At 52.5% G+C, this 19,089-nt stretch overlaps 2 protein-coding genes across 9 annotated transcripts in view; both read right to left on the reverse strand.

The window, feature by feature from the left end:
* Positions 1 to 7,876: 7,876 nt before the first annotated feature.
* Positions 7,877 to 11,775, reverse strand: UQCR11 (ubiquinol-cytochrome c reductase, complex III subunit XI). Its single transcript, XM_033854785.2, has 3 exons — positions 11,624 to 11,775; positions 8,531 to 8,679; positions 7,877 to 8,031 (listed from the first exon to the last, which is right to left on the reverse strand). Exons 1-2 carry the CDS (start codon positions 11,671 to 11,673, stop codon positions 8,559 to 8,561), a joined length of 171 nt encoding a protein of 56 aa, XP_033710676.1. The 5' UTR covers positions 11,674 to 11,775; the 3' UTR covers positions 7,877 to 8,031; positions 8,531 to 8,558.
* A 4,763-nt stretch (positions 11,776 to 16,538) lies between these two features.
* The window catches only part of TCF3 (transcription factor 3), a 35,877-nt gene continuing 33,326 nt past the window's right edge, over positions 16,539 to 19,089 (reverse strand). For 7 of the 8 annotated variants that reach the window (XM_033854791.2, XM_033854794.2, XM_033854787.2 and 4 more), the window contains one exon: positions 16,539 to 18,946. In XM_033854791.2, coding sequence (XP_033710682.1) covers positions 18,804 to 18,946 — 143 coding nt within the window. In that variant the 3' untranslated portion in view covers positions 16,539 to 18,803. The remainder of the gene's footprint in view (positions 18,947 to 19,089) is intronic. The other variant, XM_033854796.2, reaches the window with a different exon arrangement.

The raw sequence follows: 19,089 nt of genomic DNA on the forward strand, positions 1-19,089 counted from the left end.
CCCACCCGCCCGCGCGCGGGGGCCCCGTGCTGCGCAGGCGCCGCACAGGTCCCGCCCCGCCCGTGGCCTCCGGCCCCGCCCCTCGGCGGCGGCGCCAATCAGCGCGCGGCCTGAAGGTGGGGCCTGCGGCGGCGCGCGGCTCGTCCGCTCCGCGCCTGCGCCCTGGCCCGCCCGCAAGTGGCTGGTGGCCCCTGCTTGCCGCTGCGCTGTCCGCCTTGGTCTCTCCCGCGTCTCCTCCGAGGCCTGTGTCCCGGGATGCCCGTTCAGTGCCGGACCGCCATCCCGCCGCTTCCCTGGTCTCGTCACTGGCATCCGCGTTTAGGGTCATTGTCGGTGACCACCCACCTCCACACCCCAAGGCCCACCCGACGCTTTAATGACATCTCAGAATCGGCCCCCTTTTCCTGCCTCCTCCTTAGTCCAGCCGCTTTCTGTCTCCTGGGGCTCCAGGCCCTTACTTGGGAATCTCCCGCCCCACCTTGTGTCCCCTCTCCCTCCCCCAGGCCCTCTCCTGCCTGCCCTGCTCCCCCAGGGCAGAGCCTGGCCGGCCCAGGTCAAGTACTTAAGAAAAGACTGCTGAGTGAGTGGCCTTAGCTGTGGGCAGTGCCAGGTGCGGGCTGGGCCTCCCGACGGGCCTGTCCTGGCGTCGGGTCCCTGGGGGAGGGGGAGGCTGCGGGTGGGAAGGCCCTGGGCTCCCCCGAGGGCAGCAGGCCTGGGCCGCGCACCTGGAGCTCCCTGCAGGTGTCTTCGCAGCCTTGGGGCCCCCCAGGTCCCTGCTCTAGTTGGAGGCGGGGCTTGGGCGGGACGCCGAAGACCATGGCCCGCAGGTGTCACTTGTTTATTTATATTAAGTCCCCGGGTAAGTGTAACTTCTCAATTCCTTACGTCCCTTTCCCTCCTGCGTTCCCCAAGGGGTAGCTGGGCTGCTCTCCCACAGACAAAGGGCATAGTGGCCGGGAGGCACCCTGATCGGCGAGCGGTCACCCCATTACAAAGCTGGTTCGGGGCACTGTATGCCTGTGTGCAGGTCAGGCCCAAACCCAGTGCTCCAGGACCTGGCCTTCCACAGAGAGCAGTACTGGTCGCTGTTGTGTTTTCTCCCAGTGTGTGCGATTTCGTTTTAATTTAAAAATCAAAGTTGCAAAGATAGACGCGTGCATTGTAATCAGTGAAAGCACGTGAAGACTCTTAAAGGAAAAAGTTGTCAGCCTTCCTGTGACAGGAGACCCCAGCACCACTCCAGCCCTGCTTTTACTTCTCTTGGGTGCACACCCAGAGCTGGAATCACTGGCGATCCTACATTTTAATTTTTTGTTTTTGTTCATTTTTTGAGAAGGGCAAAACATTAATATATTTTTTGTAACTTTTATACAGTTTTCAAAGTGTGCTTTCCATTTACAGTTATTACCAAATATTGGCAATATTGCTCATGTCCTACAGTACATCCCTGAGCCAATCTTACACCCAACAGTTTGTACCTCCCACCCCCAACCCCTATCTTGCCCCTCTCCCCCTCCACTGGTAACCACTAGTTTGTTCTCTATATCTGTGAGTCTGCTTCTTTTTTGTTGCTGTATTTTTTAGATTCCATAGATGACCAGGATCATACAGTATTTATCTTTGTCTGACTTATTTCACTTAGTGTAATACCTTCCAAATCCCTCCATGTTGATGCAAATGGAAAAATTTCCTTTTTTATAGGTAATATTCTATTATATATATGTACCACATCTTTATCCATTCATCTGTTACTGGACACTTAGGTTGCTTCCGTGTCTTTGCTATTGTAAATAGTGCTGCTCTGAACACTGGGGTGCATGTACCTTTTTGAATTAGTGTTTTTGCTTCTTTTGGATATATACCCAGGAGTGGAATTGCTGGGTCATATGGTACTTCTATTTTTAGTTTTTGCAGAAACGTCCTTATCGTTCTCCATAGTGGCTGCACCAATTTACAGTCCCACCAACAGTGTAGGAGGGTTCCCTTTTCTCCACAACATTCTCACCAACATTTTTTATTTGTAGACTTTTAGATAATAGTCATTCTGACAGGTGTGAGGTGATACCTTATTGTGATTCTGATTGGCATTTTTCTGGTGATTAGTGATGCTGAGCATCTTTTCATATGCCTGTTGCCCTGTGTTTAATTTTTTGAGGAACTGCCAGACTGTTGTCCACTGTAGCTGCCCCATTTCCCATTCCCAGTAGCAGCGAACAAAGGCTCTGATTTCTCCACATCCTCCATTGTTATTTCCTGGGTTTTGACAGCCGTATACCCATGGACGTGTGGTGTTGGATTTGACCTCATGGTTGGATGATGGAAAAGCAACGCCTCCACCTCAAGAACCAGCCCCGCCGGTCTCACTTGCTTCTCAGGGAATCTGAACCCCTCGGGTCCAGGCTGACCCCAGAGCATAGACAGTGGGTCTCTGGGAGTTACTTGGCCCGAGCCAAGGACTGTCCTCAAGGGACTGGTCCAGAGGCCTGACCGGGAGGGTGGCTGTGACCCAGGGTGCTGGCGGCAGACGCAGAGACGAGAGGCCAGGAGGCCTGGATGGGAGGGACGGGGGCTGCCCAGCTCCTCTCCCGTTGGGCTGGGCGCTGCTCCTTTGAAATAAACTCTTTGCCCAGGCCTGCTGGCCCAGTCCCCAAGCAGACGCCTTCTCCTGCCCGTCTCCACAAGGTGAAAGATAGAAATTAAACCAGGAGGGGCCATTTGAGGACCTTGAAAAGACTTTCGGAGGCAGGGTCTCTCTGCCCTGCAACTGCTGCTATCGGGGCCAGTGCATTCTCTGTGGGGTCATCCTGGGCACTGCGGGGTGTGGAGCAGCATCCCTGGCCCCGCCCACTCATGCCGGGAGACCCCCCCCCCAGTCGTGACAACCACAGATGTCCCCAGCCAAGCATTCCTGCAAGCTAATATGAGGCATTCATGGCACTTACCTTGGGCAGAAAATTTAGTGGGCGCCAAAAACTTCAAGATTAATGGCAGTTAATGCAATATTTTAACAATCCAAAATGAATGCAAACAATCCATGATGAACAAAATGTCAAAAAATTTTAAATTTTATTGAAGTATAGTTGATTTACAATGTTGTGTTTAATTTCCGCTATACAGCAAAGTGACTCAGTCATACATTCATATTTTTTTCATGTTCTTTTCCATTATGGTTTATCACAGGATATTGAATGTATTTCCCTGTGCTATATAGTAGGAACTTGCTATTTATCCATTCTACATATAATAGTTTGCATCTGCTAATCCCAAACTCCCACTCCATCCCTCCCCACCCTTGGCAATCACAAGTTTTTTCCTCTGTGTCTGTTTTTCTTTTGTAGATATGTTCATTTGTGTTGTATTTTAGATTCCACATATAAGTGGTATCATATGGTGTTTTTCTTTCTCTTTCTGACTTACGTAGTATGACAGTCTCTAGTTGCATCCCTGTTGGCTGCAAATGGCATTATTCTTTTTGATGGCTGAGTAGTATTCCATTGTATATGTACCACAATTTCTTTACCCATTCATCTGTCGATGGACATTTATGTTGCTTCCATGTCTTGGCAATTGTATATAATGCTGCTATGAACATTGGGGTGCCTGTAACTTTTCAAATGATAGTTTTGCCTGGTATATGCCCAGGAGTGGGATTGCTGGATCATATGACAATTCTATTTTTTGTTTTTGTTTGGCCACACCATGCGGCTTGTGGGATCTTAGGTCCCCGACCAGGGATTGAACCGGGGCCCTCGGCAGTAAAAGCACGGAGTCCTAACCACTGGGCTGCCAGGAAGGTCCCTATTTTTAGTTTTTAAAGGAACCTCCATACTGTTCTCCATAGTGGCTGCACCAATTTACATTCACACCAACAGTGTAGGAGGGTTCCCTTTTCTCCACACCCTCTCCAGCATTTATTATTTGTAGACTTTTTAATGATGGCCATTCTGACTGGTGTGAGGTGGTAACTCACTGTGGTTTTGATTTTCATTTCTCTAATAATTAGCAATGTTAAGCATCTTTTGGTGTGCCTATTGGCCATCTTTGGAGAAATATCTATTTAGGTCTTCTGCCCATTTTTCGATTGGATTTTTTTTTTTGTTATTGAATTGTAGGAGCTATTTGTATACAAAATGTAAAAAATTTAAATACAGATTGAACAGTACTGTGCCATTTTAAAGTGAGACAAAATGAGGAAGATATGCGCTTTATACATTTTTAACACAATATTTACTGAACACCAACCTAGTACAAGACATTGTAGGAAGATTTTTTTTGGAAGATATTTTTATTTTATTTATTTAGTTATTTTTTAATTTAATTTAATTTAATTTTAATTTATTTTATTTTTTGGCCGCTCAGCGTAGCATGTGGGATCTTAGTTCCCTGACCAGGGATCGAACCCACACCCCCTGCATTGGAAGCACAGAGTCTTAACCACTGGACCACCAGGGAAGTCCCCCTTTATACAATATGTTTTTATGTAGTTTTTTTTTTTTTAATAAGTTTATTTATTTATTTATTTTTGGCTGCGTTGGGTCTTTGTTGCTTCGTGCGGGCTTTCTCTAGTTGCAGTGAGCAGGGGCTACTCTGTTGCAGTGCGTGGGCTTCTCATTGTGGTGGCTTCTCTTGTTGCAGAGCACGGGCTCTAGGCACGCAGGCTTCAGTCGTTGTGGCTCGCGGGCTCTAGAGCACAGGCTCGGTAGTTGTGGCGCATGGGCTTAGCTGCTCCGTGTCATGTGGGATCTTCCCGGGCCAGGGCTCGAACCCCTGTCCCCTGCATTGGCAGGTGGATTCTTAAGCACTGCGCCACCAGGGAAGTCCTTTGTGTAGTTTTTGATGGTTAACTTTCCCCTCCCTGAACACTGAAGTGGTTGAAAAAGTATTGAAATGTTGAAAAGGAGTTGTATGAAAACTCACAGAAGTTTAAGCCTAAATATTGTACTTAATCTGAACCTGAAGTTATTAAAATTTTACTTTTGGCTTTCACAGAAGCAAACTGAGATATTTTCATTAAAACCATTAGCCATTACAAAAATACATAAAAACTCGTGTATAGGGGCTCACATTTCCTTTTGTTTCAGGCTTTGATGGGGGGCTGTGGGACTCTCCACATCTGCATGAGTTAGAAATTTTTTTAAAAAAAATCGAGTAACTTATCTCAGAATCCGTCACTTATAGGTATTTAAGTGGCATCTATTCATTTATGTCTGAAATAACCTCACTCCACAGATATTGTTATAATGGCAAATGACAGGAAATGAATGTCCTTTGCTAATAGACTGGTTAGTAAATGTTGGTACTAGTCAGCCGTTTAAAAACTGAGGATGCTGTGTGGTTTTTTTTTTTAAATTGAATTGCAGATTTATAATGTGTTAGTTTCAGGTGTACAGCAAAGTGATTCAGTTATACACATGTATGTATATTTTTTCATATTTTTTCATTATGGTTTATTATATTGACTATAGTTCCCTGTGCTATAGAGTAGGTTCTTGTTGTTTATCTGTTTCATTTATAGCAATGTACGTTAATCCCAAACTCCTAATTTATCCCTCCCTTCCCCCCTTTCCCCTTTGGTAACCATAAGTTTGTTTTCTGTCTGTGAGCCTATTTGTTTTGTAAATAAGTTCATTTGTATCATCTTTTTAGATTCCACATATAAGTGATATCATATGATATTTGTCTTTCTGTGTCTGGCTTATATCACTTAGTATGATAATCTCTAGGTCCATCCATGTTGCTGCAAATGGCAATACTTCATCCTTTTTTTATGGCTGAGTAATAGTCCACTGTGTACATGCACCACATTATCCATTCCTCTGTCAATGGACATTTAGGTTGCTTCCATGCCTTGGCTATTGTAACTAGTGCTGCTATGAACATTGGGGTCCATGTATCTTTTTTTTTCTTTTAATAAATGTATTTATTTTTGGCTGCATCGGGTCTTTGTTGCTGCGCGCGGGCTTTCTCTAGTTGCAGGAAGTGGGGGCTACTCTGTTGCGATGCGCGGGCTTCTCATTGTGGTGGCTTCTCTTGTTGCGGAGCACGGGCTCTAGGCACGCGGGCTTCAGTAGTTGTGGCGCACGGGCTCTAGAGCGCAGGCTCAGTAGTTGTGGCTTGCGGGCTCTAGAGCGCAGGCTCAGTAGTCGTGGCGCACGGGCTTAGTTGCTTTGCGACATGTGGGATCTTCCCGGACCAGAGCTCAAACCCGTGTCCCCTGCTTTGGCAGGCGGATTCTTAACCACTGTGCCACCAGGGAAGCCCTCCACGTATCTTTTTGAATTAGAGTTTTCATCTTTTCCAGATATATGCCTAAGAGTGGAATCACTGTATCATATGGTAATTCTATTTTTAGTTTTTAAAGGAACCTCCAAACTGTTCTCCATAGTGTCTGCACCAGTTTACATTCCTACCAATAGTGTTAGGAGGGTTCCCTTTTCTCCACACCCTCTCCAGCATTTGTTTGCAGACTTTTAAAAAATATTTATTTGGCTGCTTTGGGTCTTAGTTGTGGCACGCAGGATCTTTCGTTGCAGGCTTCTGGTTGGGGCACACAGGCTTAGTTGTCCCACAGCATGTGGGATCTTAGTTCCCCGAACTAAGATCGAACCTGCAACCCCTGCACTGCAAGGTGGATTTTAACCACTGGACCACCAGGGAAATCCCTTATTTGTAGACTTTTTCATGACGCTTTGTGCTTTCCAAAGTGGCATGGCTTCCAGGAAATAAGCAATAGGTGTAAAATGTTTGTGCAGAAAAGTGTGTAGAACATGCCACTACTTGTGTTAAAATATACAAAGCTGCTGTGGACTGAAAGTGTCTCCCTGAAATGTATATGCTGACACCCTAACCCCCAGTGTGGCTGTATGTGGAGATGCCCCCCCCGAAACAATTAAGGTTAAATGAGGTCAGAAGGGTGTGGCCCTGGTCCCCTAGAATTAGCATGTCCTCAGAGTCCCTGGAGAGCTCACTTGCTCACGTCAAGGAGAGGCCACGTGAGGATGCAGTGAGAAGGGGGCTGTCTGCAGGCCAGGAGGCGGGCCCTCGCCAGGAACCAACCCTGCCAGAACTGAGCTCAGACTTCCAGCCTCCAGAACTGTGAGACACTCATTCTGTAGCTTAAGCTGCCTGGCCTGTGTTTTGTTGTGGCAGCCCAAACAGACTAATAAAATAGCTCTTCTTCACAAATAGAACGTTTCTAGAATTTTCCGGAACTTGGCAGGAGTTGGAGGGAACTGCCTGTATGCAGTATATCCTCGTGTACCCGCTCATTTTTGTATCCCCGGTGATGGTTTAACACGTCTACAGGTTCTGATGTTCCTCCTTCAAGGCACAGAGCCTAATTCTCCTCCCGAATAAGGTGTGGAGCAGGAGATGGCCTGAGAGTCCCGAGTAGGTCATAAAAGGCACAGAGGCTCTTCCCTGCCTGCTCTCGGGCCGCTGTGTAGTAGAGAGGCTCAAGCAGCGTCTGGGAGGCCCACGTGGGGAGGAGCCACGTGAGGGGGCCTCCGGGAAGCCCCGACTCCCCACCCCACCCCGGTGCCACCCTTCATCATGCAGCCAATGCCACTACTGCAACCTCATGAGGGACCCTCAGCCAAGACCCCCCCAGACAGATCACTCCCAAATTCTCGCTGAGAGATAATGAATGTTCGTCTGCAGCCACTAGGTCAAGGGTAACTTTTTAAGGCAGCAATCGATAAAAACCCCGTGCAGGTATTATCCACTAAACATCTGAAGTAATCAAACCATGTCTGCCAGCCGCTGGGAAACTGCAGATTTGCAGTTTTGGAGTTGAAAGGCTCCCCGGGTCATCTGGGCCCCTGGGCCTGCAGTCAACATAACCAAGCCCCAGCATGAGCACGTGCAGGCCAGCAGGTTTCAGAGTGAGGTTTAATGCCATGTGTGTTCACACACCAAAGTTATTTCCACCAACGTAGGAAACCTAACTCGCGCCGTGTATTTCCTCGAGGTCAATCCCAAGAGCCTGGGCCGTTCCAGATGCAGATGGAAGGGGGCAGCACCACCAGACACCTGGAGGGGGAATGAAGCAGGGTGAGCAGCAGATGCTGAGCGCCCAGTAAGAGCACAGACGCCGCCAACAGGCTCTAACACCAGATCTGGCTGTGCCACTTAGGAGTCTGTGAAATGGGGATGCGCGTGCACTCTGGGCTGTCAGGTGGGCAGCACAGCGCCAGGCTCGTCAGTGCTCATAGCAGCCCGCCCAGGGAGGCCAGCCTCCACTTTCCTGTCTGTAAAACGGGGCATCCCTCCGCCCCACCCAGGGTGCAGGCTCAGCCTCCAGGACTGAGCCCCAAGGGGCAGCGCCCACTCCCCAGCCCCACAAACCGAGGCTGCTGGCTGGCAGCTCTGCGCCACCAGGCAGGAGGCTAGTGCAGGGCTCCGCCCTCAGGCAGGGTTCTCCAGGTGTGCCCCCAACACCTGCCGGTCCAGCCCTGGACCTGCGGGGAACACTGCTCCTCTGCTGCTCAGGAATCCCAGGCTACACCAGCCGACAGCTGCTGAAACTTACCGGAGGGGTCCGAGGGGGATGGGTTTAATTAATCGTCCTTCTTGAACTTGCCGTTGATGTAGGGCACCCAGTCCAGAATCAGCCGCCAGTCAGTGGCCCACACCAGCCCCAGGGCTCCCACGGTGCCCCACATGCCCACTGTGGGTAACCTGCAAGAACGGGGGTCAGGCCTCACCCTCCCGGTAGCGTGGCCGGATCCCCCCCATCCCAAGCTGCCATTTATCAGGTGCCCACACCACCCCCACACACCGGGCCCTGCCCAGCTTTGTGGACACATCCTGCTGATGACCCCGAGGGCAGGCACCAGGCAAGTGACCCTGAGGCAACTCCATTCCCATCTGCTTTCATATGAGGATATGCATGAGGGTTTTTTTTTGTTGTTTTTTTAGTAAATTTATTTATTTATTTTTGGCTGCACTGGGTCTTCGTTGCTGCACACGGGCCTCCTCTAGTTGCGGTGCACGGGCTTCTCATTGCGGTGGCTTCTCTTGTTGCGGTGGCTTCTCGTTGCGGAGCACGGGCTGTGAGCGTGCGGGCTTCAGTAGTTGTATCACGTGGGCTCGGTAGTTGTGGCTCACGGGCTCTAGAGCGCAGGCCCAGTAGTTGTGGCACACGGGCTTCGTTGCTCCGTGGCATGTGGGATCTTCCCGGACCAGGGCTTGAACCCGTGGTCTCCTGCACTGGGAGGCAGACTCTTTTTTTTTTTTTTTTTTTTTTGGGGAGGCAGACTCTTAACCACTGCGCCACCAGGGAAGTCCCTGATTAAGGTTTTATTTGAGGAATTCCACTAAAAAAAAAAAAAAAAAAAGCCCAAGCTTGTAAAGCATAAGGATATCTAAACTTTGCACGTAGGCACGTTAATGTGGTTTGCAGCAGCTCGATCCCTGAGACAGCCGATGGACTGAGGGAGGTGTGAGTTATCAGGGTCCCTGTCTCACAGATGAGACCAAGGCACAGAGAGGGCAAGCCATGCCCCGGAGACACACAGCCCACCGGGTGCAGAGCCGAGGCAGGGACTCCAAGACCACCACACTCCACATTTACGTCCATTGATGGGCAGGGTCCAGGATGGCCCCAATAGTCCCACCTCCTGGTGTTCACACCCCTGTACAGCCCCTCCCCTTGAGGTCGGCAGGATCCAGTCACTCGCCTCTGATAAATCAAATATGAGAGATGATGGGCTGTCACTTCTTTCGTTTTGGTTTGGTTTTCTTTGGCCGCACCACACGGCTTACGGGATCTTAGTTACCCGACCAGGGATTGAACCCAGGCCCCGGCAGTGAAGGCGCCGAGTCCTAACCACTGGACCGGACCGCGAGGGAATGTCACTTTTGAGATGGACTTTTAGGGACTGGCTCCGTCAGGGCGTGCTCGTTTGCTCTTACCCTCTCTGCGGGGAGCCAGCTGCTAGTTTGTGAGCTGCCCTGTAGAGGGGCCCCTGTGGCAGAGGATTGAGGGTGGCCCCCTGCTGCAACCACAGGTGTGACCTGGAAACACATCCTCCAGTAAAGCCTTCAGATGAGACACTGAGCAGGGGACTCAGCTGTGTTCCAATTCCTGACCCACAGTAACTGATAATGAATGTCTGCAAAGCTGCTGCATTTGGTGGGCTCTTTGTTATGCAGCGACAGAGAACTCTCACAGGCTCCATCACTGGTCTGTGCAGGGGCAGAATTTGTGCATGGGTGCCCACTTCACCGGATCGCCATAACCCATGGGCCTGGGGTGTTGGGGTGGAGAGATGGAAGCAGCAACACCCCCTCCCCAACCTGCCTCACCAACGACACCCCCTGCTCCCTGGGGAGACCCTGGGGAGAGGCCCGTACAACTCAACTTTGCGCCTTGGTGGGGTCCCGGGTTATTGCTGCTTTTGGAACAGGCTCTGGGGCAGGTGTCACGAACAGAGAGGGAATCTTTCCTCTCACTGCCCAACAGCTTTGAGGGGTGCTGAGGTCAGAGGAGCCTGCCCTCAGGGAGGCCTCCACCGCCCGCCCCCCTCCGCCCCGCCCCGCCATCATCCTGGCCACTCGCCTTGGGGCCCGGTGCAGCTCACAGAGAGGGAGGTGGCCACACGCCTGACCTCCACGGGGCACCGAAGGTGATGATGCTGCTGACAGTCCCTCGTGGGACTTCTTTACACCCTCACCACCTCTCCTCCCCCTCCTCACAGGAAGAGGCCCGGAGGAGCTGAATGCAGAGTACCCCGCTGGTGAGCGCGGATGCTCCGAGACTGAGACCCCACAACTCCATAGTGTCTCCTGGGGGTGAGTCCCGCTTCCTGGCCTCAGGAAGCCAGTGTGGGTGGGACAGGACTGCACCCACCCCCTTTATTACTTTACATCAACCTCATGCCGTGGATCACATCGGTTTAATTTTGTTCTGGTCCACGACCTAGAGCGTCAGCCAGGAAAGTTCCGTTTATCGCTGTGTCTCCGGCACCCGACTCAGTGGTAAGTGCGAGCACACATCAGTTGCTCAGTGGGTGCTGCTGCCGACTGAACGAAACCCTGGATGAGAGGGTCGCTGCTCTGACCACGCGCAGATGGGGACGGACCGACAGCGCCCGGAGGCTCGAGCCGCCCGCGGTAGGGGCTGCAGGGGCCGCTGGCGGTCCCACCCGACGCCAGGGACGGACTTTCGTCCTGAGCCTGGGTCACCCCAGCTGTAAAGCGCCACTGTCACTGTCCACCCGAAGGTCCCTGCCGGGGCTCAGGGACACGACTGCGGAGTACAGGCCCGCTGTTTCTCAGCGCCTCACGTCGTGTGCTCCCCAATCCCGGCTGCCACGTGGGGTCACCCCCATCCCACCCGCCTCCCACGGGGGTCAGTCAAGGACAGGCGCAGCCCTCGGCTTCACAACAACGTCAAACAAAAGCAAAGCCAGGAGCGCATAGGGTCAGTTTCCAGCCCCAGGAGCTGAGCCGGGGGTGCTGGGCGCGGACTGGGTGGGCACCATCGCGGCCCCCAGGCAAAGCGCCTCAGGGTTGGGGGCCAGCCACTCGCGGGGCAGACTGCGCCGCCGCTCTGTGCCTCAGTTTCCCCATTTGGGACCTGGGAGGACAAGGGGTCCGGGGGCGGTAGCCGCATCCTCACCAGTTTCTGGCCAGCTGGCGGTAGCGCGGGCCCACGAACCGTTCCAACATAGCGGCGCCGTCTCAGCTCAGGGTGACCCTGGCCCCTCCGGCTCGGGCGCACTGCGCAGGCGCCGCCCCAGCAGCGCGCAGGCCCGCAGGGAGGCCCCGCCCCGCCCTGCCCGGCCCAGCCCAGCCCAGGCGGGGTGACCGCTCGAGATCCGGGGACCGCCGCCGCTGCGCGCGCAGACTCGGAAAATATTTGCACTCACTTCCGGGGAGGGTCTGAAGAACGCAGACTAGAGTGGGCGGGCCAGGGAGGCGGGGCTTTCTGACCACGTGACGTGAGTACGCGGGGTCTGCCTCTCCGCTCCAGCGGTCAGAGTGGCCCCAAGCTGCGCAACGTCCAGCGAATAAGTGTGGCCCGCGACATTTGACTGGTGAGTTTGTGTCCTTATTACGTGCCAGAACTTTATTTACAGTTAAAGAAACAGGCCAAACAGGGAAGGGTTAAGCCCAGAGTCGCACAGAGGGGAAGGGTGGGATTTGAACTCCCTTTTGGAGGAATTAGGCGTTGTCACTGGACTCGCTGTGTGTGGGACCTTGGCCAGATGACAGCGCTTCCCCGACCCTCGGTTTGCTGGCATTTTGTTGTCTGTTGCTCAGAGGCTCGGTGGCAAATTGTTTGCACGTTTCGATTGGGAGTGATTCCTCATTCCGGCAGCAGAGGGAGGCCTGGTTCCTCGCGCTGTCAACATTCAGGATGCCACCTGTTAGCTGATGGACCCAGGACAGGTGGGTCCTCCTCCCTCGGCTTTCCGCCGCCCCAGGCTCGCTCGGGCTCGCCTTCTCCTTTCACCGCCTCCGGGGTCCCAGCGTCGAATGCAGGCTTGGAGATGCGGACTGGACACTGTGGGGTTTGTCTAACCAGCCCAGCCCATCCTGCTGGGATCGGCCCCTCGGCACCCTCCAAGACTGCGGTTCCCAGAGGGCTGCAGATTCTCACCTAGCCCTGGCCTCCGACCATGGGGTTGGTTGGAGACCATGGTCTGGGCAGGAGGGGTGCTCGTTGCTATTGAGTTGAACATTGTTTCTCCGCCTTTCCAGTTGCCCTGGGATTTTTGAGCTTGGGATCAGAGAGGACCTGAATTAAGTCTCTGTCCTCGATGGAAACTTAAAAAGTGGGATGTAGGGGCCACCCTGGAGATTGTAGAATCTGAGACAGAGATTAGAAATCATGAGACAGAGACTAGACCTGCGTGAAAAGATGAGCAGAAGTGGGCATAGAGGCCTTGGGGCTGCAGTTCCTGGATCCAGCAGTTTCTGAAGCTCTGCCGCATTGTTCCTTCTGCTTAATGCACTTCAGCTCACGAGGCAGAATGCTTTTCATTTCAAGTGATAAACGAAGAACAAAAACTGGCTTAAGAGAACAGAAGGAAGTTCTGTGGCATGTTAGATGGCTTCAGGCACAGCTGCATCCAGGAGTCTAGCAATATGATTATGAATCTTCTCTCTATCTCTCAGCTCTTCTTTCCTCTGTGTTGCCCTTACTCTGTGGTGAACTCTGAGCAGAGGCACCCAGAAACTCTTGGTTGACATTACAGCAACCCTTGCAGGAAGATGGCACCTCTTTCCCAATAATCACAGAAAATGCCCCCAAGCTGCTTCTCATTCGCGTGCTGTGGAAACAGGGCAGAGTTGGCCCCTCTCATTTGAGGATGTGGGCCGAAATTGGAGGAGAATCCCCAAAAGAAAATACCAGGATTCTGTGACCAGAAGAGATGGTGGATAAGCAAGAACGGTTGGCCCCGCTCGCACCCTGCTGGCCCTCTGCCCTGGCCTCCTGGGTTCCATGCAGGATCCCTATCTGGCCCTCAGGAAACGGAACGACTTTTCTTGTCTTCATCAATGTGAAATTCACATAACATACAATTAGCCATTGTAAAGTGTAGAATTCAGTGGTCTTTAGTACATTCACAAGGTTGTGCGACCACCACCTCCATCTAATTCCAGAACATTCCATCACCCCAATAAGCCCCGTCCTCATCAGCAGTCACTCCACCCCCCACCCCCTTCCCAGCCCTTGACAAACAGGAATTCACTCTCTGTCTATGCATCTGCTTGTTCTGGACGTTTCCCATCAATGGAATCACACCCTGTGTGTCCTTCTGTGTCTGGCTTCTCTCACTGAGCGTCGTGTTCTCAAGGTCCATCCACACTGTAGCGAGTGTCAGGGCTTCACCCCTTTTCATGGCTGAGTGATGTTCCCCTGTGTGGAGGGACCACATGGTGTTTATCCGTTCATCTGTTGGATTCTTTTCTTTTACAATTTTTACAACTTTACTGATGTATACTTGACCTACAAAAATGCACGTATTTAAAACATACAACTTGGTATTTCGACATATGTGCACACCCATGAAACCATCACAGTGTGGAGATAATGAACACCTCCCCCTCGTCCCCTGGAAGTTTCCTCCTGCCCCTTTGGGACCCCGCCCACTCCCCCCTCCAGCCCCTACAACCACGCTACTGTGAATTAGTCTGCATTTTCTAGACTTTTCTACCGAGAATCATAGAGTATGTTCTGTTTGGTGTCTGGCTTTGTCCACGCAGCGTAGCTATTTTGAATCATCCAAGCCATTGTTTCCGTCAAGAGTTTCATTCTTTCCACTGCTGAGTCGTGGACCATGGAGTGGGTGGACCCTTGTGTTTACCCACTGACCTGTTGAAGGACATTTGGGTGGTTTCCACGTTTTGGCGATGGGAAGGAATCTGCAATGAGCAGTTGCATCCAGGTCTTTGTGTGGACATGTGTCTTTGTGTCTCTTGGGTGGATGACTGGGGTGGACTGGCTGCTGGCTGACTTGTAGGGGAGGCTTATGTTTAACTGTAGAAGAAACTGCCACAGGCTTTTATTATTGTTGAGGTGTAATTGATGTGTAACATGTTAGTTTCAGGTGCACCGCCAAAGTCTTTTCCAAAGTCCTTGTATCTGTTTGTGTTCCGACCAGCGAGGTATGAAGAGTCCCTGTTGCGTTTGGATGTTTTGCCGTTTTAAAAAAGGGCACAGATGCTATTAATTTCCTGTGGCTGCGTGACAAATGACCACAAGCTGGGTGGCTTAAAGCAACAGGGGTTTATCCTCTTCCAGTTCTGGAGACCATATGTCTGAGATCAAGGTGTCACAGGGCTGTGGTCCCTCCGGAGGCTCCAAGGGAGGGTCCTTTCTGCCTCTTCCAGCTTCTGTCCCCTGCCACCCCGCCCCCACCCCACCCCGGCATCCCTTGGCTTGTGGCTGCATCCCTCCAGCCTGTTGTCACGTGGTTTCTCGTCTGTGTCTCTTGTCTTCTTTTATAAGGACACTTGTCATTGATTTGGGGGTCACCCTAATCCAGGATGATCTTGAGATCCTTAACTTGATTACATCTGCAAAGACCCTTTTTCAAAATAGGATGCCCTTCACAGGTCAGGACGTGGGCCTTTCTTTTGTGGTTCCCATCACCCTGCTGCAGCCCGGCACCATCTGTCTCAGTCAGGCATGTCCCTTCCCTCCCTGGCCTGTGGGTGTCAGGGCTGTTCCAGGACCGGGCTCTGCACATTCTCTGTCAGCCCTGGAGGGCCCGGTGGGCATCCAGCAGATGGGGAGCCGCAGGCTTTGAAAGGCTTGGACTCAGGAACACACCTGCGACACCACTGGCACTGTCAAGCCACACACACATCCACCACCCCAGTTTCCCTGTGCCCAACCCCCTGCCACCAGATTTCTCTGACCTGAGTCAAGCAGATGCTCCTTCAAGAAATTTTCATGGAGCCAACCCCTGCTGGGACAGAGAGGCGACGCCTCCCTGGATAAGGATTTTGGCACCTTTAAGATATTTTTAGACACCTGTATTGAGATATAATCCACACACCATACAATTCACCCATTCAGTGTGCATCAATCATTCAGTGGGTTTTGGTGTATTACATTATTTATTTTAAAATATATATATTTTTATTTATTTTAATTTATTTATTTGGCTGCACCAGGTCTTAGTTGAGGCATGTGGGATCTAGTTCGCTAACCAGGGATAGAACCTGGGCCCCCTGCATTGGGATCCAATAAAGATGTTAAAATACATACATACATACATACATACTAACTCAGGGAGTGGCCTTCTGCCAGGAGCCAGTCAGCTTCCACATCCCGGGAGCCCTTATTCCAAGTGCAGTTCCCTGGCTTTGCCCGAGGAACTTTGCTTCTAGAACAAGGAATCACCGTGGCCACCTTTCCCAGTGTCTGCGGCCTTGCTCACCACCACCCCATCAAACCCCGGTTGAGGGCTGAACTGTGTCCTCCCAAGAGGACATGTTCAAGTCTTGACCACCCCCCACCCCTGCTACCTGTGAACGGGACCTTATTTGGAAATAAGGTCTTTGCAGATGTGATTGGTTAAGATGAGGTCATGCTAGAGATTTTGCGGCCCTAAGGCAATGACAGGTGTGTGTGTAGGAGGGACACCTGGACACAAGACACACAGGGAGAGGCCACCTGAAGATGGAGGTGGAGATCAGGGTGATGCGGCTGCAAACCGAGGCACACCTGAGGCCCCCAGAAGCTGGAAGAGGCAGGCAGGAAGGACTCTCCTGGGGGGGGGGGGGGTGGTCAGGAGGGAACGCGGCCCTACCACACCTGGACCCGGGACATTTGGCCTGCAGAATGTGTAAAAACAGATTCCTGTGGTTTCCAAGCCCCCTGCCCGCCCGCCGAGCTGTTTTAGCTGTCCAGATGTGCAGTGCGGATAAGTCCACAACACCCCGGGCCATCCTTGGTGGGATGTACTCAGGCCACCTAGTGAGCGCCTACGCCGACACCGACACCGGGGGCACCACCTTCCCAACCCCTCTTTTCATCTGTAAGCACACAGCAGCTGAAAGATCCAGGGACAGCAGAGTATTGTCATAAAATGTCACATTTATTGCTACAGTGCTGTTATGTACAGGTCTCCAAATCGACTTTAGAGGATCGTTATTAAAAATCCCAAAGAATTCAGCCAGCTGTGTTGACACTTATATAAAATTATTCTACTTAAAAAACTTTTTTTTTGTTGTTTTTAAAAAAATCAGTTATCCTGAGGCACTCAGAGCACAATTTTCCCTGTAATTGTAGTTCTTCCCCTCCCCCAAGGCTACTTTTTCCCGTGCTGGGTTAATCTCATTATATATATATAAAATATATAAAACTTAAATTATATATGTAATACACAGTTCAAAAGTTTGTGGGCCTCGGGGGGGCCGCAGAGGCTCCTCAGCCCCTGCCCATCTGGGTCTGTGGGTTAGGCCCGAGGCAGAGGGAAACTGAGGCAGGTTCCCCAAAGAGAGACAAGACCCACAGACCAGGGGAGTCACCAAGGAGAGTCCCCTGATCGGTCTTAGGGGCAGACCCCAGGGGATCCCAGGGACCTGGAGGTGGCCCCGGCCCCAAGCTGGGATGTCCCGCTCCTGCTGGCCTTGGGGTTCCCTCAAGCTTCCCGTGGGGCACCCGGCCCCCAGCCGTGGGGAGTTCCAGTCTTGAGGAGTCAGGCCGCCCCAGTACTCGGGGAGTGAGGGGGTTTGGGGGGAGACACCTGGGATGCTGGTAGGGTGGGGTGTACGCAGCCAGCCTGGGGGTACGTAAGGCCTCTCTGCAGGGGGTAGAGGGAGGGCAGGTGAGACCCCAGCAGGCCTGACCCCACACCCAGGTGACACGTAAGGTGACCAACCGCCCTGGACTTTGTTTAAACCTGGGACAGCCCAGGCCGAGTGGGTTCCCCTGAACATACGGGAGAGAGGGCTACTTGGGGAGGCCTGGGAGCTGGCACCCAGGGCCTGAGAGCGGCTCAGCCTCCTGGTTTGCAGTGGGGCGTCAACCCTGACAGACACACAGCCTGGGGGCCTTTCTGGGCAGGGGGATCCTGTAACTTCCCCAGTCCACACCAGGAAGGCCACTCGGGGAGCAGGGGGTTTCTGTGCCAGAGTTCAGAGAATGAAGAACGGGGTGTTTAGGGAGGCCCCCCAGCACCACGCTCAGCAACGCAGGCCCCGGGCCCAGGAATGCTGCTCCTCACAAAGTCCCGTCTGAGAGAGGTCCCAGGATTTGGAGGGATGTGGGGCTGGCAGGCCACAGGCAGGGGCCTGGGGGACCCGAGCTGCTTGCGGGCAGGAACCTCAGCTGTGTGACAGGGGAGCGTCCCTGCCTCCTTGGAGGTGCCCCAGCAGGGTGTCCCCCTTCCTGAGGGAGGGGAGCAGATCTGGCAGGGGAGGCCCCCACCAAGCAAGGGCCCACCTGCTACTTTGCAGGGAGCAAAACCACAAGAGCAAGCCCCCCACACTAGAACCTGAACTGGACGGCACCTGCCACCCCTGGTCCAGTGGCTCCCGGGGCGGGGGCACCTCAAGTTTACACGGGATCTTTTTAAAGTTTTTTGGCCACGCCACGTGGCACGAGGGATCTCAGCTCCCCGACCAGGGATTGAACCCGTACCCCCTGCATTGGGAGCGTGGAATCTTAACCACTGGACCACCAGGGAAGTCCTGGGGTCTTTTTAATACAACTTTTAATAACCTTGTTGATCATGAAATGCAATGCTCATTTCTAGAAACAGCAGCAAAAATAGCAAGACACACGAGACTTTTATACAAAAAAATTTGTTGCTTAGAAAACATACGCAAAAAAAGCTAAAAAAAAAAAGAGACCAAAGGCATCATTCTTACTAATTTTCTTCTACATTAAAAAAAAAAAAAAAAACTCTCATAACTAAGTTTCCTTTTATTTTCCTTAAAAAAAAAAAAAAAAAAAAAAAAAAAACCTCTCAGGCGTAGGCACAAGTTGCTGGTTGGTGGCTGCCGACCAAGCTGGCTCCGCACAGCATTTCCCTCCTGTGAACGGTATGTTTGAGTCTTCACGTTTTATACTTAAGGCATTCATTTTCTTGTCTGACAACATGTATATACCAAAAACAAAAACAATGCTCCTTGCCGCCCAGGCCTGGGCAGCAGGGCCGAGACGCAGTTTCAGGATCCATCAAGCCAAAGGCCTGGCGGTGGTGTTGCCTCCGGAGCGCCCAGGGCGGTGTTGGCTCAAGGCTGACCACGGGCTGCGTGGGGTGGGGACCAGGCGCCTGGCGTTGACTGTCCCAGGTTAGACCAAGGTGGGGTCACTCGTCTGGGCAGCGTTCCTGTCACATGTGCCCGGCAGGGTTGTGGGCCTCGCCCAGGCCTGGGTGGGCGGCCGACAGCACCATCTGGGCATCTCCGACCACGCCGGACACCTTCTCCTCTTCTCGGCGCTTCAAGCAGGCCGCTTTGGGGTTCAGGTTACGCTCTGGGGGGAGGGGGAGAGCACTGTGGGAGAGGGTCCCCGGGGGGAGGAAGAACTGGGGGGGGGGGGCCCGCACGGCTGCTCCATCTCTCGACCTGTCCCCGTCCCCGAGAAGGCCATACGGGCCGGGGGTCTACAGAGCAGGA

The sequence above is a fragment of the Tursiops truncatus genome, chromosome 3 (assembly GCF_011762595.2).
Source record: "Tursiops truncatus isolate mTurTru1 chromosome 3, mTurTru1.mat.Y, whole genome shotgun sequence".
In the NCBI taxonomy this organism is placed as follows: Eukaryota; Metazoa; Chordata; class Mammalia; order Artiodactyla; family Delphinidae; genus Tursiops; species Tursiops truncatus.

Coding starts and splice junctions, on each gene's coding strand:
- UQCR11 (XM_033854785.2), bottom strand. CDS start 11,673: ATGTTGGAACGGTTCGTGGGCCCGCGCTACCGCCAGCTGGCCAGAAAC. Junction 8,680..11,623: donor CGCCAGCTGGCCAGAAACTG/GTGAGGATGCGG, acceptor CCGTTCTTGCAG/GTTACCCACAGTGGGCATGT.